This window comes from Podarcis pityusensis (assembly GCF_964106645.2).
Source record: "Podarcis pityusensis genome assembly, chromosome: 9".
NCBI lineage: Eukaryota > Metazoa > Chordata > Lepidosauria > Squamata > Lacertidae > Podarcis > Podarcis pityusensis.
Window position 1 is genome coordinate 77,818,410 of NC_138034.1, and position 23,141 is coordinate 77,841,550.

General features: G+C 48.2%; 1 protein-coding gene and 2 long non-coding RNA genes across 6 annotated transcripts in view; 1 reads left to right on the forward strand and 2 right to left on the reverse strand.

Moving 5' to 3' along the window:
- Positions 1 to 624: 624 nt before the first annotated feature.
- LOC308485442 lies at positions 625 to 15,566 on the reverse strand. 2 transcript variants are annotated; one of them, XR_013990499.1, is made up of 3 exons: positions 15,495 to 15,566; positions 5,058 to 5,147; positions 625 to 4,713 (listed from the first exon to the last, which is right to left on the reverse strand). It is a non-coding gene; the product is annotated as an uncharacterized lncRNA (long non-coding RNA). The 2 variants fall into 2 exon arrangements; XR_013990500.1 differs by lacking the exon at positions 15,495 to 15,566 and adding an exon at positions 9,034 to 9,216.
- LOC308485444 lies at positions 11,368 to 15,371 on the forward strand. Of its 2 annotated transcripts, none has more exons than XR_013990503.1 (3): positions 11,368 to 13,391; positions 14,445 to 15,257; positions 15,294 to 15,371. It is a non-coding gene; the product is annotated as an uncharacterized lncRNA (long non-coding RNA). The 2 variants fall into 2 exon arrangements; XR_013990504.1 differs by having other exon boundaries at positions 11,369 to 13,391; positions 14,445 to 15,006; positions 15,048 to 15,365.
- A 2,096-nt stretch (positions 15,567 to 17,662) lies between the features above and the next one.
- Positions 17,663 to 23,141, reverse strand: part of LBX2 (ladybird homeobox 2) — an 8,463-nt gene continuing 2,984 nt past the window's right edge. The window contains exons 1-2 of one of the 2 annotated variants that reach the window (XM_081021214.1): positions 22,660 to 23,135; positions 17,663 to 18,937 (exon numbers count right to left, since the gene is read on the reverse strand). In XM_081021214.1, the coding sequence (XP_080877340.1) occupies positions 18,462 to 18,937; positions 22,660 to 22,978 (795 nt within the window). In that variant the 5' untranslated portion in view covers positions 22,979 to 23,135 and the 3' untranslated portion in view covers positions 17,663 to 18,461. Of the gene's footprint in view, positions 18,938 to 22,659; positions 23,136 to 23,141 lie in introns of those variants that run through there. The other variant, XM_081021215.1, reaches the window with a different exon arrangement.

A 23,141-nucleotide genomic window follows, 5' to 3' on the forward strand; every position in this document is an offset into this window, starting at 1 on the left:
TGATACAGTACATTGTATGGTATCGTTTTCCCTCAAATTCTAAGGTTCTGCTAACACCTTAATCCTTTGCTTTAATACAGAAGACCTTAAAACAACATGCAAACATATATGAAAATAATTAAAATTTGAAATCCACTACATCAGGCTTGTAAATCTGCTTCAAAAAGGCTCATTTTTTGTTTTTTAAAAAATCTGTCTAGCAAATTGGTTGGTCATAAAACATTGTTCAATGTGGAAAATGAAATCAGCCCACAAAAAAGTCACTAAAAGTGATGAACTATGCAGAGTTAGCAAAGTTAATGGACAAATTGCGTAAAAAGGACAACAGTGATTTTGAAAAAGAATGGGAACCTTTTACAATATATTTGCAGAAACAAAACAAAAAAATGGACTCACTGTCAGGATTTAAAAAAAGCATTTACAATTTTATTTACAGAGAACAAGAGTATAACAATGTGATGATACAGTATTATATATAAACATCAGAATGTAACATTTGATGCAATAAACCAGAAATGGAAGTTGGGGGAAGTCAACAGGGAGGGGGGGAAATTGAAAAATGAATGTCTAGTAATGATATTGGGATATTGATATTGGAAAATAAAATAAGTAAATTTAAAAAAAAAAATAGTGCATCAAACATTTTCTCAATTGGAGCCAGGGTTAGTTTGCTTTCATCTCATTAACACATACTGTATGCTTCAGATACCAGTTAAGAGATTTTGCATACTATTGGTCGGATAACGTTGTTAACATCAGTAGAATTCACAACACCAAAAATGCTTGCCCCTGGCACATTTCACAGCTTCAACTGCTGCGACTGTCACTGAAAACAAGGCATTGGTCAGTCTGAACTGTGTCAAGTAAACTATGGCAGTAGAATATCCACAACACAAATTATAATAAACATAAACTTTTATTTGTATCCTGCCCTCCCCGGCCAAGACTGGGCTCAGGGCGGCTAACATCAAATATATAACATTGGTACAAAATCAAACAATAATTAAATTACCTCCTAAAAACAAGTCAGAATCAAATTAAAATCTAATTAGATTTTAACTGTGCTAGTACTTTCTTTTCAAGTCTAATTCCAGAATGTGTACAATCAGAGGGAGCCACTTCTCCCAGCCTGTGAAAAGTTGTGGAACTTGGCTATCAGACATTTGGGAAATGTGATCGTTTACAGTGCGGTCTTGCAGCCCAGCATCAGGGTCCAGGCAGAGAGCAGGGAAATCCTTGATAAGGTTGTCAGTATCGACTGCTACTTCCTTTTCAATGCTGATCATGGCTAGGTTGGTCAATCTTTCTTGAGTCATAGTTGACTTTAAATATTTTTTAATTAATTTTAATTTCGAAAAGGATCTTTCACCTTCGGCTACCATCACTGGTAATGTTAAATATATACATAGCAAAATGGACAAGTTCGGAAATACTGACGTCAAATTATTTGAATATACATAATTGAAAACATCCAGCGGAGTTGTGTCTCTATGGAAAACAATAGGTAATAGTTCTAGCTCGTGAAATAAATCTTTTCCGTCTACATCAGCCCCACTTTCGGAAGTCAATTTCTGTAGCAAATTTAAACAATCTGCTCTTTTCTGGCCTCTAATTTTCTCCATTTGTCTATATCTTTTAGAAATGAAAAATTGTCATTGTGTTCACTTAACAGTTCAAATCTTTCATTTAATTCTGTGATTGCCACATTGAACAAATAAAAATAAAAAATTCCTTTAAAGTTGCTCTGTGGATCTGTGATTCGCTCATTGGTAAGCTCAGAACTGAAAAATCTTTTTCTGGCACGTGGGCGTGCAACGCTTGTAAATTCGGTTTCGCATTCTGTTTCCTCAGCAATTGATTTAGCTTCTAACAGCATTTTGTCAAACGTGGAGTCTGTACGATTTGTAGCTTAGTCATTTTTGACCTGCTCTATCATTTTAACAGCTTCCGGAAGAACGACACCAGACTTTTGTTAACGTTTTACTAACAGTATTAATTTCCACTAATAGGCTATACCACGTCACTAAAGAACAAATGAATTTGAAAGACTTCAGTTTCAACATCAGCGAACTTGCTGTGTTCCTTGTCTCTCTATCTGAAAAAGTGGAATATAAGGCGTCGTAAACCTCTTCCATATTAAAACGAAGTGCTTTCAACGCCTCCACTCTGCTTTCCCATCATGTGTTTGATAATGGTTTTAAGGTTAACAAGTTTGGAATTGCCCAAGAAAGATGTTAAATTATTTTTGTATGCCACAACTGCTGCTTGTATTTTGTTAGCTAAAAAGTGGAAAACCCAAGAATTACTAACAATAGAAGAATGGCAGATGAAGATGATGGATTTTTCAGAGCTAGCTGACCTCACCGGAAGAGTCCGCGACCAGAAGGAGGAGTATCAGGAAGAGTGGAATAAATTTAATGATTATCTAGTTAAATTTGTTGTTAAATTAATTGAAAATAGCTTGCAGATTTTATTTATTTTATTTATGTTAAGTGATGAATTAATATGTTTAATTCCATAAGGTGAAGATTTAAGGATGTTAATGTTTAAGTTAAATTTCATAAGAATTGGGATTTGGAAAACCGTTAAAAGGACATGCAATGAAATTCAACCAAGGGGAAGCGAGGAAGTCACTTAACAAAGTTAATAAGTGCAATTTTCAATAAGGCTATGATTTATGTTTGTTTGTCTTGTGTGTTTGTTTGTTTGTTTGTTTATAATATTGTGAAAACCAATAAAATTTTTGGAAGAAAAAAAAAAGATAACGGTTTTAAGGTTAAAGTTTGCACCTGGTGCATGAGAATTTGCCAACATGACGTCGACCCAGAAAAGAATACATATATTTTTTGAACAACAGAAAAAAAGTTAGTCACTTCCAGTAAGCTTTTAGCGGCATCAATCACTACTAAATTGAGGCTGTGAGCAACACAAGGAACGTAGAAAGCACATGAATTTATATCCAAGATTTTTGGGGGGAGGCCTATATTTTTGCCTCTCATATTTGCGCCGTTATATCCTTGACCTCGCATGTCGTCTAGTTCAATATTTGAAGATTTTAAAAAATCCAACAAAAATGTTGGTAGTGCTTGTCCGGTAGTGTCGGTCACTGGGAAAAAACCTAAAAAATGCTCTCTCAACTCAGCATTTTTTGTTAATGGGTTAAAGTGTACAAATCTAACAACAGTAAGCTGTTCCTTGTGTGAGACATCAGGAGTGCCATTCAAAATAAGACTAGTATTTGGATTGCTTCCCCTTACCTCTCTCGCCCTGACCTCACCACAGTGATCCATTAGACGGCCATCTCCAGACTTGATTATTGCAACTCGCTCTACGTGGGGCTGCCCTTGAAGCTGACCCAGAAACTCCAGTGGGTGCACAATGCCACAGCGAGACTCCTTATGGGGTCCTTGCCACGGGATCACATTCATTCAGTGCTTTACCAACTGCACTGGCTCCCGGTGGAGTATAGGGTCAGGCTTAAGGTGCTGGTTTTGACCTTTAAAGCGCTATGCGGCCTAGGACCCACGTCCCTACAGGACCACCTCTCCTGATATGCCCCGTGGAGGACCTTAAGGTCCACAAATGACAACACTTTGGAGGTCACAAGGTGATTAGATTGGTCTTTTCAGCACTGGCCCCAACTTGGTGGAATGCTCTGTCACAAGAGACCAGGGCCCTGCGGGACTTGACATCTTTCCACAGGGCCTGCAAGGGCCTGTTCCGCCTGGCCTTTGGTTTGGACTCAGTCTGACCCTTATGTTTCCCTCCCCTTACGGTTTTAACTTTTAAAATGAGGCTTCATTTTAAATTCCATTTTAACCTGTATTTTAAATTGTTTTTTTCTTTTTATTTTTTTCTTATTATGTTTTTACTGACATTTTATTGGTATTATCCGCCCTGAGCCCGGCTCTGGCCAGGGAGGGCAGGGTATAAATAAAATTTATTATTATTATTATTATTATTATTATATTGATCAATTTGTTTTGAATGTTAGGGCCAAGATAATGAGGCATGTGGTGTTCAGCATTTTGAATACAATTAATATGCTCTGCTAATATATTATCAAAACTAGAACAAATTTTGATTATTTCCTCTCAATGCTAAATTTTGACCCAGCCACCCACCATTTTTTCTCACCTTCGATTTCGGCTTGATTTACGGAATCTGCAGATTTCCCTTTCAATATGTTGTTTTTCAGATCTAGGGTTTTTTTTATGGACAAGAGATGACCTGCACTCTTTTCATGTGTTTTTGTTTCCAGATAAATGCCTTGTCTTGGAAACCTGTCTCACCATTAAAATCAGTGACATCATCGTTGAAAAGTTGACAATAAAAGCAGAATACAGAATCGCTACATCTGGAGTACAAAAGCCAGTCTCTATTAACGGTTTCGTTGTTCTTTAGCTTTTGTTGTGTAACAAGTGTCTGAAAATGCCCTATAATTACTATCTGTAGGATAAGCTGACTTTTTTATCTGAACTGGCCCTTGATCTATTAAAAACAATCTTAACTTCTCCGGGACTATTTGAGGCCACAAAGAAGGATCATCCATTGCATCTTCATGAAACAACGCTTCCAGGGGAATAACAGACATCAAGGGAGATTCGGTTGCAAGTGCAGGTGTGCTATGAGTCGAGGCTTCTGCAATAGGCGCAGTAAGTTCTAAATCTCTGGAAGGTATTTCTTCTACGTCCCTGGTTGCGGAAGATGTACCTGTTAAAACAGAAATAACATAGGTTAATAGACATAATTTACAATAGTGGCTCTTGGAGCAGTAAACTTCACAAGCCCTTTGTAGGTACAAAGCCAAACTGGGGAGAAGCAATAATTTAAGGTTGGCTGTTGTGCCATGTATGTCACACGGCAATTGCTCTAAATGGGCTGCAATGCCAATATCTGCCCCAAATCCACCCATAAAAGCAATCTGGAAACTTGCCATTTAATACTTACACCTATTTATTTTCGAGATTTGCATAAATCCTCTCGGTCAAAATATAAACACTTAATAATAAATGTGAGCAAATGAGATACGTGGAGAAAGTAAGTAGCTCACTTACTAGGTCGGAAAAAAGTTCCAATTGGAGACGTCATCTTCTTTATATTTTCTTTCTCGAGTTTTCTGAAAATTTCTTTTTACCATCAGCCATCTGCAAAAATTAAGTAAAAAGCAGATAAACATGAAGTTGGTGTGTGAATAAATAAATATTGGCCAAGGCTCGTGCCTCGCCTACGTCCCCGTTCGGACAGACTCAGCTTGGCTCCTCCCCGTCCGCACTGTCAACTCTCGGTCCTGGACTCGGGTGTGCAGAACCCGGCACAGCAGAAGAGCCCGCGGCAGGGGCAGCTGAGTGAGGCCGGGCACCTGGGGGGGGGGCAGCACACACTGGCCATGCAGTTGAGGCACACAGGGCAGATAAAGAGGTTTCACTGGAAATTCACCTCCAACCGAGCCACCAGAACAAAAAACCTTCCGCTCTGGAAAGAAGTCCTGGAGCTGTGGTCCCCTGCAGTCTCTCTTCTCACTGCACTGCAAATAATCAATGGATCTCTCTCAGTGACTACTCAGAAACACTGAACAGTAAAGAGTTCAAGATGGAATCTTGCCAGAGTCCACGCAGAAGAGTTGCAGCCACCCAATAATACTCAATCACACAATCACTAATTTCAATTTCCAATTTCAATGTCTGATTCTGATTTCTTCTTTTATGCTTTACTGTTCAATATCACATCTTTACAACACCATCTTATTATCATCAAATTAAAAACATCATAAAACACATAAAGAATATAACAACTTCCAAACAGTAAGTTTCTTCATGAACATTAGACTTCCCGTCCCTTTCATATCTTTTCCTTATTAATAAATTCAATGCTGATTTATTATTAATGGAATATTACTGTTTCTATATATTTTCCCTTAATATATATTATCTACAGAAATTACTCATTTCTTACCTGCCCCCTCACTGTGTGTGTATGCTAGCTAGTAGGCACTGTCATGGTCCAGGGTCTCGTAAATGAGAACGGTGGCACCACGTGCCTTGTCAGGTGGGCAGTGTGCTCTGGGCAGGCCATTGAGCCGCGCAGGCAGGGCAGAGCTGGCTGTCCACCTCAGCGCCTCACTCGGCCCTGGACTCGGGCGCGCAGAGGCAGAGCCCTGCGAAACAGAGGAGCCCAAGGCGTCGGTGGCTGAGAAAGGCCAGGTCGGGCGCCTGGGGGTGGGCAGCATGCAACCAAGGCAAGCAGAGCCCAGTGCAACAAACGAGCCCGAGGCATCGGCAACTGAGCGAAGCTGGGCACCTCGTGGTGTGAGCAGCATGCACTGGGCGGGCCTCGCCACAGCCCTACGCCAATCCCAGGCGCGCATGAAGGTGGAGCCAGCCAGCCGCCTCAGCACCTCACTCACCCCTGAACTTGCGCAGAGCCGCCTGCAGCAGAAGAGCCCATGGCACTCCCATGGGCTCTGCTCTGCTCTCCCCCGGACTCCAACTCTTGGCCCGAGAGCCTGGCACTCGGGTGGCCTGCACCCCTGGCACCCCCAGGTTAAGACGGCCCTGCTCTCACCTCCAGCTTCCCCAAACGCACCCTGACCTCGCTGTGGCCTGGGGGAGCGCTCAGCGCTGGCATGTCCCGTCAAGTCTTTCTTCGGGACCCCTCCCCAGAAGCAAAGATGGAGCCAGTGCCTGCCCAGAGGCGTCTGCTTCCTCCAACAGGGGCAAGAATGAGGACATTGGTGGTGGAGGCCCAGGGGCCCTTTCATAAGTGCTGTGTCCCCTCCTCTCTGACAGGAAGGTAGCTGCCGTCTAGGCGGCTGTAGCTGAGAGCTGGGTCCGGGCCAAGAACCCAGCTCCTACCTTCTCTGAGCTACGCTAATCTTGTAGTGAAGGCTGGGGGTCGGAGGGTGAAGGTGCCCAGCTGCCCTGCACCCCCAACGGGATGACTCTTGGGGTTTCTTCCAATGCTACAATTCTGTGCTTCCGATTACCCCTCACCCCAACACACCCAAACCTGAATCAGGGTGCAAAGGACCCAAGGCCGAAGTTTCAGGTCCCAGACCGGGCGCTTTCTCTGCCAGGGCTCCAAACCAGCCCCCAAGAGGTGGCACTCTTCTCCCTGACTAAACATGGAAAAACTTCATGACAGTAAGAGCTGTTAGACAGTGGGACAGACTCCCAAGAGAGGTGGTGGACTCTCCTTCCTTGGAGGTTTTCAAGCAGAGGTTGTGTGGTCGTCTGTCAAGGATGCTCTAGTTGAGATTCCTGTATTACAGGGGGTTGGACTGGATGACCTTTGGTTCCCTTCCCACTCAAAAGATTCTATTATTCCAAGTTCTTGTGCAGAGAGAGAGGGATTGTTCCAGGACATCCCTTGGGGCAGACTGGTGGCGTGGGGCGACTTTTCACGCTAGGCTTCCTCCCTTCCCCCCTCAACTGCCTGCTGCATGTGTCTCATAACTGTCAAATTAAAAGCTATTCCCTGCAGAGAGACTCAAAGGCACCTTCAGGGATAAATTTCATTTCTGCTGATGCCCTCCTCCCCGCTGTGCTGCAGAACAAAGGAGGGAGAGGAAAGAGAAAGTGACAGTCACTGTTCAGCCCCCGCCCCCTGCACCTTACAGGCCTGGACTTCCACCCTTCTCCTCTCCTTGCTCCTATTTAGGCCCAAATCAACTCTCTCTCTTGTTGTAGGTCTCTCCTTCCTACAGAGGAAGGCTGACCTTGCTCAGCCCGTCCTCTGACAGGGGAGGCAGAGGGGGTTGAATGGGGGGGGGTTGCACCAGCACTGGGCAGCACAGCCGGGGCATAGCATGGGTTGCCAGCATCCGTGGCAAAGCAAGTATTGCACCCCCTAATCCGTGGACTGCTAACACTCTCCAAGTCGCTTCCACCAGTCCATTATTGAACCCATTAACCCCCCAAGCACATGTATTGTATTTTTTAAGAACACACTGACGAAATTAAAAATGCATTTAATGATAGCATACTCAAATTTATTTAAAATAGCCTGGTGTTAATTTGTGCGCACTTTTCAGTAACAGTCTCAAAATTTACATTGAAATATCTCAATTGACAGTATCGCTAGGTTACTCATTGGCTCTTGGCTTCTTGGCTCACTGTAGATCTCTGATACGTTTCAATTGATTTAAGTTTTGAGACACTTCTTTCACAACTGGCAGCTGAAACAGCGATAGTTAAAAAGATCCTTAATGCCACAAAAAAGTTAGTCAAAATCTCTTGCAGCTTTCACTTATTTGCCCACCGGAGCAAATCTAAAGCCTTTTGCAAACTCTGAAGCAATGGAGCAGATGTTTCACCTTTCTTTGTCTGAAACACTGTCCTGCATAACAGACCCGGCTTCGCCCATTTCTTCTTGTTCAATACACTTTAGAATTCCTTCTAAATGTCGCCGCCACTGAATGAAATTATTCTGAAAAGCTTGCTTAATTGGGGGCTTTCCTCAACAACAGCATTCTTGCTATCCATTTTAAAATCAAGAAAGGAAAGAAAATGCTCCAAAAAATACAAACGGGAAAATAACTGGAAATTCAAAAAATGTGACATCAGGAATCACAAGACAGAGAAACCAGTAGGAGAACACTTCCATCTCCCAGGAGATTCAATACAGGATCTCAAAGCAGTGGTCTTATTACAAAAGAATTTCAGAAATAGACTTGAAAGAGAGGCTGCTGAATTAAAACTTATTACTAAACTGAAAACTATGGAGAGACCTGGTCTGAAGAGAGATAGTGGATTCTTGTCTCATTACACATGCAAAAGCTATTTTTGGTCCTCTGCACACTCTCCCTTGCCTTTTCCTGTAGGACTAATTGCTGTCCTTAACAGACAGGTTGACCTGTATCTCAGGGCGGGGGGGGGGGGGGGCTTCTGTTTCCCTGTATGGGAAGAGGTGCGCAGGCACACAAAAGCCGAGGCCCAGAACAAACGGAGTTGGTCTCTAAGGCACCACTGGACCATTAAAAAAAAAATAAAAATTCAATTTATTTGGACTACTCAGACCAACACGACTACCTACCTGAATCCGGAAATTCAAAAGGACGACTTTGAATCTCAAAAGCAAACTCCCAAGTGCCAGGAGGAAAGAATCCCAGGAGCCTCAAAATGCGAAAGCAAAGTGGAAAACCGCAAAAATGGCCCAGAAGAAAAAGACCTCGCCGCTCTGAGCTAATCACAATAAGCTTATTATAATATAATATATTTATTATTATTATAATATATAATACTGTTACGGCTAAAATCTGGGTGCGGGGTTACTCTGCCACCCAGCTCATCGGACTAAGTCCGTGGGTCCCTGCGGAAGAAAGTGAGCTCAGCCGGACGCAGGAGCAAACTACAGAAGATCCAAGTTTATTGCGCAACAGGTTCAAGGCGAGATTGAACAGCGAGAAAGGGGTGACATGAACTTTTGAAATTTCCCTCCATATCCCAGAATACAGTGCAAAATACATCCCAGTTACATCATGAATACATTAAGAAGAGGTTGGGTTACACAGATTACATCATGAATACATTAGGAAGAGGTTGGGTTACACAGATTACATCATGAATACATTAGGAAGAGGTTGGGTTACACTGGATTAACATATGGAGGAGGGAGGGGGGAATATGCAGAGAGCTGGAGATATGCGCAGATAAGCACATCCTGAGAAGACAATGGTCCATGTACGCATAGTCTGTCACCTGGCATTGCCCGGAGGAAGGGCTTGGCAGAGCGATTTGACCAGATTAGGGTCTTGACACCTTACTTGAGAGATTATGGAGGACAGGGGAGGGGTGATGGAGTCCTAGAGAAATTGAGCAAATATATTGTAGTGAAGAAGACATGCCCCCCCCCTTCCGTAACAGTCCCCCATTCGGAGATAGATTTGCATTAAAGTTCTGTAAGAACTTGCAAATCTTTTCTCCGCACCCTAAATCTCGGTGAATGTAGGGGTGCCCTGTGAGTGGGAATAGGCTGTAATGGAAAAGGAGGTGGGTGGGCAGCAAAAGAGGGAACAACACGGACGAATAAAATTACTTGTGGCACCCTAGCTCTTTCAAACACTTTCAATAGTGGTGTATGCTTTACATTTAGCAGGAAGGTCCACTACTGACTGAAAAAATGCAGTTTGCTTTTTTAGCCCCACCGTTTTTGTGTTTTCAGGTGCCAAGCTAGCTCTTCTGTGGTCTCACACCGGCATAGTGGTACAGTAACACATCCTGCTGAATCCCCTCAGGGCTTTCATTTAACCATGTCGCCTGGCACCCACCATAGCTGGCACAGGCTCGGACACATCATGAGAGATATGTCTTCGCCTTGGCCTTTCTATGGTGGTTTTATTTTTTTCAGGCTCTGGTCTTGCACTCATGGAAAGTTGCTCACTTGCTCTTAAAGGACCAAAAGCTAGTTGCAGCCTGGATACACGTGCCCAATTCCAGCAGAGTCCAATTTGAATTTATCTTGCCCCATGGTTCTCAACTTTTCCAACCAATCTGTTAAAAGAAAACCATTCTTAAAAGGGCACTTTGTCCAAATAAGTCAATTTAACTCTATAAGGGATCATTCCTGCTAAACCAAAGCATATGCACCTTCATGTACCTGGTGTTTTATGGATCCAGAAGCTTGTCCTTGGCAAAACGAGGTTTAACACATTTTAAAATGGATAGGGAAAGTTGGCAGAGTGCCAGGTGGAACAATGAAATGTGGTTATAAATTGAGCTAAACATTGGACTACACAATAGTGTGAGCTATTAGAAAGTATAAAATGCATGAGAATTCTCCATTGGTGTGTAAGCAATAAGACATTAAACATAAAAACAATTACACACAAAAAATTGCCCCCCCCCCTTTGTGGAAATCACACTGTCAGACACATTTCAACATTCTTACAAAACAAACTAATTAAATATCAGTTGCATCTCTTGACACAATTGTGATCTTTTACGTATGTATCTTTTGAATCCTGGAGCACATGGCTTGAGTTTCAAAAGTGAGAAAATGTCCTTGCAATTCAACTCCTCCCCCCTTTGTCAGCCCCACTCCCCCATTAGTCTATATCCTTTGAAAGAGATAGCTGTGGCTACTTTGAAAACTTTGGTGTCTGTTGTTGCAGGTCTTGTGGTGGCGAAGCTTTTCATTGGATCTGTAGTAACACATCTGTAGAAGTGATATCCTGTAAGGGACAGGGTTTTGGGGGCTTGAAAGACAGTTAGAAAAAGTAAGGAGCAAAAGGCAAAAAGGATGTCTTTCAATTTACGTGGGAAGCTGCAAATAATAAAAATCTTAGCGGATTAAGCATTTCATTCATTCCAATATTATTATCATCACATTTTCATATAATTACTGTTATTATCTGCCCAGTTTGTTTGCTTTCCTTCACTTAGTTTGGCTGTGGAAGAAACGAAGGGACAAAACCTTTGTTAATTTGAACACAATTGGCAAGTTATTAAACATTTTGCTTATGTGGGTCCGAGTTCACGTATCCTGTTTTAAAGGGAAAATTATTTCATGTGAGAAGCCTGTCAGGAAATGCTGTTCCTAAAATGCACACAAACAAAGTCTGTGATTTAAATCTCATTGAGGGGGGAATGCTTTGATATTTACCTGTGAAAAGAATTTGGCATGTTAAGATTTGAAACTTGGCAACCTCTTGACTTTTGATGGTCCAGTACTTAACTTTTTTTTTTCCGTAGCCCCTGGAGCAAGACACATTAATGGTTCCAAGTTTTACATAAGGAAATTTGGATAAGTTTTCTCCCTGCAGTATCTCCCCCCTACAGTTCCCCCCTCCTTCCTTCCTCTCTCTCTCTCTCCTTTTTTTTTTTTTGTTTGATTGATCTAGCCTCCGTGCATGTGCAGAGTTCATGTCTCAGCAAACCTTTTATACTATTGAAAATGTTGCATCTTTTGGCTAAATTACCATTTGAATAAAGGAAATGAAGGGTAAGGAGTAGATTTAAAAAATAGGGTTAGATTTTAAAGCAAAAAAGAGAAACTCAGCAATTCAAGTATTCACCAAAGCTAGCAATTTCAGCCCAAGCAAAGGGACTGCTTCCTTTATGTACAGGGAAGGGCTAATATCCCTCTGGCTATTCGTGGAACAATGCCACGCGCTTATATATGGGGGAAATGGCCAGAGTTTAAGTCTGATTTTTAAATAGTAGACAAAATGATAAACACTGTAATCATTCAAATGCTTGATATTACCAGTTGTGCTTCAAAACATCACAGCTTTACCTCTCACCCTTTAAAACTAAAGAGCAAAGCTAGGCCGAATTTCAACTCCATCACCACCCCAGAATTTAAGAATTACCCTCCAGTGCCTGTGGACACATGTCCTTCCACACAGCCACAAATTGGGAGAGCTGAAAGGGACCCTGGGGTCATCTAGTCCAACCCTCCGAAATATAGGGTTCACAGCAAGGTTTCACAGCAAGATTTGTACTACCAAAGAGACACACACATATTTATGTACACAGGCACTACTGGGGAAGAGAGCACAATCAATGCTCCTATCATGTACTAAGGAAGAGGAAAATAAAGTACCCAGCTTTATACAGAACCCTTTTAGCAGATCTTGAAGCTAGTTTGAGTGAGAGTTTACTTCCTTAGACTAAAGAATGCAAGTTCCTAGTGAAATGATATTTAAAGGAAGATTGAAGCGAACAGTTTTTTTTTTCTAAGATAGGGAGAGGATCTTTTATAAAGCAAAGTTAATTCAATTGATATAACCACTCACAAATAATTAAAACAGCCATAGATTTGACTTAAAGGGAATACAAAGGGAACAATTTTTCCTGAACTTGCAGAGGAATAGTAAGACTAATCTATGCCCCCCCCCCTTTTGCAGTTTCCTTTAAAGGAAGCTTACTCGGGAGTAAATTTACCTGGCACAGAAGTAAGAAGGAGAAAAAAAGAAGAAGAAAAAACCTGAAAGAGACAGAATGAAACGGGGGGGGGGGGGGCATTTTCTAAGAAAAGAGGCCAGGAAGTCTTATAGAGACTGATATCAGGAGCCTTACTATAACTCTTCTGTCCAACTCTTATGTCCAACCAAATCAAAGTTAAAACTGGACTCAGATATCTTCTTAGAAGGAACACCATATTGTCAGTCATATGCTTAATGAAATACAGACACTGCATTTTAGCTTGAGAGCAATTGTGCTCAACTAGGCTTTTGCAGCAGAAACATTAGGTTAACTTCACATTCCAAAATAGACTGTAGACTCACAATCTCAAAAGTTGCGGCAAAGCAAGAGGTGGGGTAAACATTTGCACCCTTCATTCTCATTTTGTATTATTTAGGACTGATAAGGTCCAGCATGGCTTCCTTAGATTTAAAATTTTGAAGCAAGCTTGCAGTTTAAACTATGCACACTTAAGAAAGGTAGTCTGTCAAAGACAGAAGGAACAGACAACACACATAACAGACAACATGTAAACATACATATTCTACATATATGTATTAACAGACAACACACATAACAGGCAACATGTAAACATATATATTCTCATCCTTTAGTTGGTTATTGCAAGGAGTTGGGCCGCTTCCTTTGGCTTCATCAAGTGAAATTAGTAGGAAGGTCCCACATGGTTTTACGAAACTCCTTGCCTCTTGAAACACACCACCAGTTAATCAAACTGGCAGGGCTCACAACGCTTGGTTGACGGGGTACCCCTTTATATATGCATGCTTTGCTGTTGTTGCTTTTTTTGTTTGTTTGTTTGTTTGTTTTATCCTAAGGGGGAACGAGAAGGGTTGATTAGGATTTGGGTAACTTGTAGTGCAGGGATATATAGTAAAGAAAGAGAAGGGGCCTCTAGTTGCTTGGCAACTTCCTTAGTGGGTTTTAGAGAGCTCTAGCTATCCGGTTCCTTGCGTTCCCTTTCCTATTTCCTTATTTCCTATTTCCTTATTTCCTTATTTCCTTATTTCCTTTAACCTGGGGTCTCTTTCCACTCTGCCGGTCCTGCCCAATTCCTCATGGGCTATCCCTCCTGGCAACCTCCTACCTATCGTCACATCTCAGGAAAAGGGGCCCTACTGGACGCCCGCGCCATGCGGTGCCAGATCGGGTGATCCCTGGATAGAATTTTGAATCGAAAATCCCCCTTGCTTTCGGAAGCGGGCTTACGATACACGTGGTACGTAGATCCGACCGGTGCGGCTGGGATTGATACAGAAAGCAAGACCACTTCCTGCCCCCTTGCCGGGCGCTAAAGAAGTTCGGAAAAGAACTCCAACCCCTTGCTTTCAACTAGGATGTCCGTTGCGGAGAGTCGGCTGTTTTTCAAGTCGGCTCTCTCCGTCTTACCTTCGGACTCCCAATTGGTGCGGCTGGCTGGGGAGTTTAGAGAAAGGGATAGAGCTCAGAGCCCCCCTTTCGGGCTGAGCGGTGGTCCACGGTCTCTCTCACCACTTGGACCAAGAGACAGGCGAGAAGGAGCGATAGAGAGGAGGGCAGAGAATTCAGTTGCCAGGAGACTTCCACCCCCTTCCCACCAGTGCACTGGATTTTTCCTTTTCCTTATACTCACGCGCCTTCTATGATGATCCCGGGATCGATGAATAAGCCGGCTGGATCCCTCTTTGCTCCCCGGCTGAACTCCTGGGGCTTTCGATTACCGCCCGGAAGATGGCCGGGGGTCCAAAGGATCTTCCCAGGCAAAATGGCCCGGTGCCGGCTGAAGATTTCGGGGCCCCCGGTCAGCAACGCGGGAGAACCGCATCAAGCCCCACGTTGGGCGCCAACTGTTACGGCTAAAATCTGGGTGCGGGGTTACTCTGCCACCCAGCTCATCGGACTAAGTCCGTGGGTCCCTGCGGAAGAAAGTGAGCTCAGCCGGACGCAGGAGCAAACTACAGAAGATCCAAGTTTATTGCGCAACAGGTTCAAGGCGAGATTGAACAGCGAGAAAGGGGTGACATGAACTTTTGAAATTTCCCTCCATATCCCAGAATACAGTGCAAAATACATCCCAGTTACATCATGAATACATTAAGAAGAGGTTGGGTTACACAGATTACATCATGAATACATTAGGAAGAGGTTGGGTTACACAGATTACATCATGAATACATTAGGAAGAGGTTGGGTTACACTGGATTAACATATGGAGGAGGGAGGGGGGAATATGCAGAGAGCTGGAGATATGCGCAGATAAGCACATCCTGAGAAGACAATGGTCCATGTACGCATAGTCTGTCACCTGGCATTGCCCGGAGGAAGGGCTTGGCAGAGCGATTTGACCAGATTAGGGTCTTGACACCTTACTTGAGAGATTATGGAGGACAGGGGAGGGGTGATGGAGTCCTAGAGAAATTGAGCAAATATATTGTAGTGAAGAAGACATGCCCCCCCCCTTCCGTAACAATATTATGTATTATGATATATATTATAACTAAATTAATAATAATAATAATAATAATAATAATAATAATAATTTACATTGAACGAGCACGTAAAGGAATAATAATAATAATAATAATCATTTACATTGAGCGAGCCCGTAAAGGAAGCGCCTCTCCTCCCGGGAAGCCCCTCTGGGCGGCGGCGGCGGCGGAGGCAACTTCGCCCCGGAGCCCGAGGGAGGGAGGGAGGGAGGGAGGCCGGCCAACAACGTCACTTCCTCCCTTCCCGGAGGCGTGGCGTGGACGCGCCCTCTCTAGCCACGGACAACTCGGAGGGCCTTAACCCCTTCTGGTCCGGCCGCAAAAGCTCCTCGAGGAAAGCAACCGCCCGTCGGACGGAGGAGCTGGGCTTCTTCTCCCGATGGTGGCGGCCGCATCACGGGTGCGTGGGTCCACACGTGACGCTTTCCTGCTAGAGCGCTCTCTCTGTCTCTGTGCACCACCCGCCCCACGGAAGGGGGTAAGCCCACCCGCCCCCTCCAAGGGTCTGTTTCTGCCCCCTCCCGGGGATGGGGACCTCGAGGGCTCCCCCTTCGCCCCCCAACCCAAGCTTGGCTTAGGATCTGGGCTTCCCTCCGTGTTCCCATTGGGTTTCGCACCTTACAGACGGCGACCTTGTTCGACGGCACTCTCTTTCTTCGCCGCCGCCTCCCAAAGCGGCTCCCCCCGCCTCCCAAAGCCAAGGCGCCCTTCCGAGGAGAAGGACCTTTCGCATGTGCAGAGCAACTGGACACGTGTAGATGGAGAAGGGGGAGGGGTCTGCCCCGACGGGGCGCCCCTCCCCCGCGGAGGCGGGGCTTCCTCCCGCCACCCCCTCCCCTCCCGCGGTGGCCGAGGCACGTCCCGCTCATAAAAGGCGCTAGGGAAGGAGGGGGCGGCTGGGCCGGGGTCTCCCCTCGACGTCCTCCCCCCCCCCGGAACGAATCCCCCGGCCTTGAAGTGCGACCCATTCCTCTCCAAAAGGCCGGGGGCCGGTCGGGGGTGGGGGGTTCATCATCGGCAACCCCCCCCCCCACCGTTAATCAATTGCTCTGCTTGCCTGGCCTCCCCTCGACAGGCGGGGCTCCAATCCATCAGCAGGGCGAATTCACAAACCAGATGGCAGGGCCGGCTCCCAGCGCCTAATTGAATCGTACGGGGCGCAGACACGGCGTGGAGGAGAGGGGGCGGCGGTGGGGGGGTGGAGATGGATGGCCGGTGGGGGAGGGGCAACCCCCCCCCGCAGCTGCTCAGAAAACGGCCCTCCCTCTGCCGTCGGTTTTTTGTCTTATTAAAGATTTTGTTGATTTACAATAGTGTGCAATGTCTCTCTCGTGTCCCCCCCCCCATGTAACATTTTTACAAATCAATTTCATTTGTTGAGACATTAGGAAGAAAAGGGGGAAAGAGGTGGAGGGGGGGAGGTGGGGGTGGGGTCGGGCTCTGCCGTCGGTTGACGCTTGGAAAGGATGCCGGATTTTTCTGGAAGCGAGCGGAGCAGGGACTGCTCTCTGCACATGGGCAGGCGCGCTTGGCGACGTCGCATATAAGCCTTCCGTTCGGCGCAGGCCGATCCTAGCGGTCTTCTTTTTAGTTCGGAACATTTTGCGCCGCCTTTCTGCCCCCCCCCCCCGTCCCGCCTCCGACTCACACAAGTTATTCCCGGTTGAAAACACCCCTGACCCAGAGGCAACGGGAAACTGCGAGCCCCAAGGTCAGTGGGAAAAGGTGGCGGACTCTCCTCGGTTGGACGGCCGTCTGTCAGGGATGCTATAGCTGCTGTTTCTGCCTTACGGGGGGTTGGACTGGATGACCCTCTGGAACCCCTCCCAAATTGACAATTACAGGGCTGAGGCCAGGGTGTAACCACCACCCCAGCTGTTCCAACCAAAACCAAATAAACCCCGAAGCCCCTGGATTTAGCGGCAAGTCCCCTGCGGGGGCCCCGTCCCCAGCCCCTCTTTTTGTGCTTGAGACAGACTTCTGGGGGGGGGGTCTCTGAGGCGACTCCCCTCCGCTCGTGGGAGCGTCTTCTCCGCAGGAGATCCGTCGAGGGTTGATGGTGAGGGGAGACGCTCCCGTTTTCTCATGCGACGCCGCCCTCGCCCACCTTCCGGCCGCGCCTTCCTGGCTCCGGGACTGCCCGGTTCCTCAGTCGGTCTTTCCCTTGAAAGTTTGTGTCTCAGGCTCCCGGCTCCCTCTCCGCCCGGACCCCCCCCCCCCAGTGCCCCCCACCCGCCCCAGTTCTTCGTAAGCTGGAACCTGGCAGCGTCGTCTGGTGTGTCCTTTTATTCAAAATATATACACGCACACACGACCGAGAGAACCGGAGAACTGAGGGTGGGGTGGGGGTGCGCGAAAGGCTGGGGGAGCTGCCACCAACCACCCCAAATTGGGAGGGAAGGCAGCCCCCCCTTCCCTAGAGGGGTGGTTCCTCGCGGAGTCGCCAGAGCTCCAGGCCCAGCCGTCGGGGGCCCCTTTTGGAATGTGCTAAATGCGGCCTTCCCATAAGACCCCCCCCCCACTACCACAGTCCCCTGTTTCCTCCGGGTGGGTGTCCCAGTCTGGACTCATGGAGGAAAGGCAAACAGCAAGGACACGGGGACGGGGCGGGGGGGGGGGCGAGGAATCGAGATCACAGCAGGGACCAAACCACGATTGAAAAATAATGATAATAATAAAATTAATTGATTTTTTTAGAAAAAGAAATTGCACCAAATCTTCCACGCCAGTGACCGAAGAAGGAGGACGGGTTGGGGTCAGCTGGGGCCAGAATAACGGGGGTGGGTCTGAGGTGCAGGCAACGCATGGACGACATGCAGGGCGGGGACGGGAGAAGGGGTGAATGGGTAAAGATGGAGGGAAAGCGGGGTGAATGGAATCCTGGGGCGTCAGGGCATTGGGGTGCAGGACGTCGAAAGTGGGACCTCTCTGTTCTTGGGCTGGGGCGCCGTCTCAAGCCCCTTTGCTGGCGGTGAGGCGGGAGAAAGAGAGGGAAGTACGGGGTCCAACGGTTCAACCCCCCGTCCCTTGGTTCGATGTTGGGGGAGCGGGCTGGCCCCGCGCGAGGCTCTCAGTCCCCCACGTCGATCTCCTCGTCCTCGTCCTCGCCCTCCTCGTCGTCGTCGTCCTCGCCGTCGGAGAAGGGGTCCGTGGCGCGGAGCGAGGCGCCGGGCGAAGACGGGGGCGAGGCGCGGGGCAGGCTGCCCCCGCGGGCCCGGGCAGGCTGGGGCTGGGGCTCCAGCTCGGGCATGCTGGCCAGCTTCTCCAGGGCGGCCGGGGGCAGCTTCTTGAGCGACTCGACGTCGGCCTTCATCTCCTCCAAGTCCCGCTTCAGCTTGGCGCGCCGGTTCTGGAACCAGGTGATGACCTGCGCGTTGCTGAGGCCCAGCTGCGCCGCGATGTGGTCCCGGTCGGCGGGCGACAGGTACTTCTGGTAGAGGAAGCGCTTCTCCAGCTCGTAGATCTGGTGGTTGGTGAAGGCCGTGCGCGACTTCCGACGCTTCTTCGACTGCTGCCGCGGCCCGAAAGCGCCCAGCGGGTCCCGGCCTGCAGAGGAAGGCAGACGAGAAGGATTCGCGGTCAGCCGCCCCCGCCGGGCATAAGGGCCAGCGCCCCCCATCCCGCACCTGCCCTGCCCAGTCTGGAGTCGCCAAAGAACCTGCAGCCGTCGGGGGGACTCCAGAGCTACCCCACCAGGGCTGGAAGGGGCGGCGGGAGTCTCCGCTTCCTCTGCCTGGAGGCCTGGCAAGGCTTCTCGCTATCCCTTCTGCTGGGGTCGGGAGGGACCTCTTCCCCTTGGGCGCAGGAAAGCGTGATACTGGCCGCAGGGCGAGACCCGACGGTAACCGAAACCCAGCGAGTGCGGTGGGGGCGCCCGGAGAACGATGGGCGACTTCTAGCTTAACCTCCCCGCCCCGAGGCTGAAGCGCGGAGCGGGAAGCCCAGGGTGCTAGCGGGACGCGGAGCATCTTGGAAAACCGACGGCCTCCCCTCTCTCCCCATTCAGTCAGGCGGACCCAGTTCTCGTGGGGATGGAAGGGCGAGTGAAGGAGCACAAAGAGGGACTGTGCTGGGAGGCCGCCCTTGTTCAAAGGCCTTGATAACATTTTGTTGAAAACCAGACTCTGGGAAGCCCCGGCCATTTGCTCGCACAACGAAGCAAAGGCGGTCAAGGCGCCGACCTTTGTCCCAAAGAACTGGGCTGGCGTGGGGGCAGAGAGAGAGAGAGAGAGAGATTGATGTTTGGCACCAAACTAAAATTTGGAACAAAATTCCAGATCGAGGAATAATTGCTACACTTTTATCCTGAAGTGAGGGTGGGGATAATAATAACAACAATATAAATAATAATAATAATAATAATAATAATAATAATAATAATAACAACCGCATAGCAGTGATACTTTCTTTCTTCGTCCTGACTGTGTGATGGGAAAGGAGAGCGAAAGTCTCCTCCTTCTATTTTCCCCTTTCTCCTTTCCACCTCTGAGAAAGGCGCGCAAGAGGCAGTAATGAAACCAAATGGCTGTTCTGAAGTGCGGGACCCTTGACCTCGGCTGCTGGCGGGGCAACCCTCTGACCCCCCCTGACCGCCGCCGAAGGACAAGAGGTCTTCCTCTCCTCTAGTCCCGGACGAGGACCTTAAGGCCGGGGGAGGGAGGAGACCAGGGACCTGCCCGAGACTAGGCTGCGGTTGAGCCTGCGCGAGGGCCTCGTCTAGAATTAAAACGATTCGGCCCACAGCGGAGAAGCCGGACCCCTCCAGGAAGCCCTATTACCTCTCGCAGAATTAATCCGTTTGGGTGAATCCACAGGATCAGGCCCTTCTCTTCAGGATGGGCTCATCCAAACTAATGTCCCCTTTACACTAATTGCACGCTCAAATCCTGCTTTCCTCTGTCGGCTATTTTCGCAAAGGCTGATCAATTTTCCCTTTCCCAGGTCTGAAATCCGAATTTGTACACGTGAACTGTTTGAGCGTCCTGCGAATACCTTAGAAAATAATAATAATAATAATAATAATAATAATAATAATAATAATAATTTATTATTTATACCCCGCCCATCTGGCTGGGCTTCCCCAGCCACTCTGGGCGGCTTCCAAAAGAATATTAAAATACATCGAACATTAAAAGCTTCCCTAAACAGGGCTGCCTTCAGATGTCTTGTAAAAGCCTGGTAGTTGTTGTTCTCTTTGACATCTGGTGGGAGGGTGTTCCACAGGGAAGGCGCCACTTGTGTCACATGTGAATGGTGGGGTGGAAAGTGGGACAGAAAGAGAAACTAAAACCCATTTCCATGCGCCGGAATTTAATTTCAATTTAATTTATTGAGATTCTGTTCCGACGCATGATTTGCACTTCAGCTGGGGAAAATGCAAAAACGTATTAAACTGAAAGTTTGAAAGCGCCCTGAAAAAAAAGAGCAACAAGCCTGGATTTGAAATGGGTTTAAATTCTCTTTCTGTCCCATTTTCCACCCCACCATTCACAAATGACGCTTTCCTAAGCTCTGTTGTTTCACGATTAGAAGAAAAACACCCGCCGCCTCCCTCGCCCTTGCCTAGTCAGAATTTTGCCCGAAGGGCGCCGAACGGGCCCTGGTGAGGCCCGGCTAATTTCACAACGCAGGAAAAAAAGAGAGTTTCCCGGGTTCTTTGGGAAAAGAGGAACTCAAATATTACCCATTTTGGCGCGGGGAGAGAGGCGTCTGAAACATGGTCCCTCATATTTATATTAAGTTGAAATATGGTTTTGGGGAATTGCAAGCAATTTAAGCTGAAAGACTGGCGAGGAACATCCACCCAAGAAATACGGCAAATCGTAAAATATAAAGAATATGATTTCATATAATTAATTTGAACTAATTACATAATGTCCGATTGCGCCTTTCCACGTGGCTCTTGGGTACCTTTGAGAAGCGTTGAGAAGGAGAGTCCGGGGCCTTCACGCGCTTTTTGCCCGGGGAACAATTGGGGGGCTGACTATTCCGAAGCGGGGCTCAGCCAGGAACAACCTTCCTGAATTCGGGGCTCCGGCGGAAAATTGTTTGCTCGGCCTGAAAGGTTTCTAGCCGCGGCGGCGACTGGAAGGTCCAACTCCCCGGAAAAGTGGAGGCGAAATGTTGTCTCTCACTCTCAGTAACATTTTTTAAAAAGAGGGGTGGTGGAATCCTTTGAGGAACCGGATGTTAAATGGCGGGGTTTTTTTGTGGGATGGGGGTCCGGGCAGGGCCGTTCTCCAACCGGCTCGACTCCAAGATTTCTCTCCTGGACATCGGAGCAAACGGCCCCGAACAAACTAGCGCGTTGCCCTTTGTGGTTTAACGCGATTCGGGGCCGTTTTTCGGCGTTCATCCTTCGGCTAATTTGAATCGAGAGTGTCTCTCGGTGTGTGGCAGGGGCGGGAGGGGGGGTCACTTTACAGAAGCAGAAGGCAGAATTAAATCGCAGTCGTGTGAAACCCAGCAAGGAGAAATGATCGCGCGCGGTAAACGAACCCAGCCGCCGCCACGAACTTTAGCACCCGCCAGAAACGAATTCGCGCCGTTTAGGCCGGTGGCATTTTTCTTTTCGTCGGGCGGGACCGAAAGAGAGAAAACGGTCTAGTTTTGAAAGACCCAACGCGGCAGCCATTTGCTGTCCTCGGAGCGCAGGCGGTTTGTGTGTCGGTTCGCGGTCTGGACTGACTCTGCCCGTCAAGTGGAGCCGGCGGGACAGATAAACAAATCCAGGCCGCTGACATAATATTGACTTAACCGGCTGCGGATTCTTGCGGGGCAGGAAAAAAATGATTAGAAAGGCCAAAGGGGAGGAAGCGGCGTTGGCGTTGGGGGGACCCTGTGGAAAGAGGGCTGGGCGGACCAGCCCTTCGCCTCCGACGCCGCTAGACCTCCGCATCAGGATTTCCGAAGGAAAGCGGCGGATGAGTCTCTTCCTCGCCTCCGGGAGCTCCGCGCTTTTCTCCCCGCTCCTCGGGACACTCGCCAGCCCCGGAGGCGGCTCCTGGGCTTCCCAAACCGCTGAGGAGGGTCCGAGCCTCGCCCTTCGCTTTGCCCGAGAAATCTCCGGACAGGGAAAGGGCTGTCGCTTCCTTGGCTTCGCAGCAGCGTTTGTGGGAAGGTGGCCCCCGGGTGCCGCCTCGTTACCGAGCCTGCCCGAGCCCCGTGGCCGAGAGCCCCCGAGGAGGTCACCCCTCGGAGCGGAAGAGGCAAGCGCGGCCCTCCGCCTCCCCACCACCAATTCTGCTCGCCCCGCGCCGAACCCTTACCTTCGGCCGCCTGAAGCACGTTCACCTCGAGCCCCTTGAAGGTCTTGCTGGCCAGCTCCTCGAGGGCGCAGAGCGGAGAGGCGGGCGCGGGCACGCCGTTGCGGGGAGGTCCGGCCGAGCCGGCGACCTTGTCCAGCAGGCGGGCGGCGGGGGCTTTGCGCGCCGAGGGCTTGCTGAGGATGTCCTCGATGCTGAAGGGGGTCAGCGGCTTGTTGGAGTTGGCGGGCGGCGGCAGCTGGTCCAGCGGGCTCCGGCGCCGCTCCTCGGTGGCCGGCTGAGGCAGCGCGGGGGCCGCCTTCCCTTCCTTAGCGGAGGTCATGGCCCGCGGGAGGGAGGCGGGAGGGAGGGGGAGGGAGCCCCCCAGCTTCTCCTGGAGCAGGGATGGGGCTCAGCACCCCCTTGGGGTCATGGTGCTGCTGCTGCAGATCCCCCGGCGTTGTTATCTCTGCGCGCCAGCCGCTCTGAGCCGCCCCCTCCAGCTT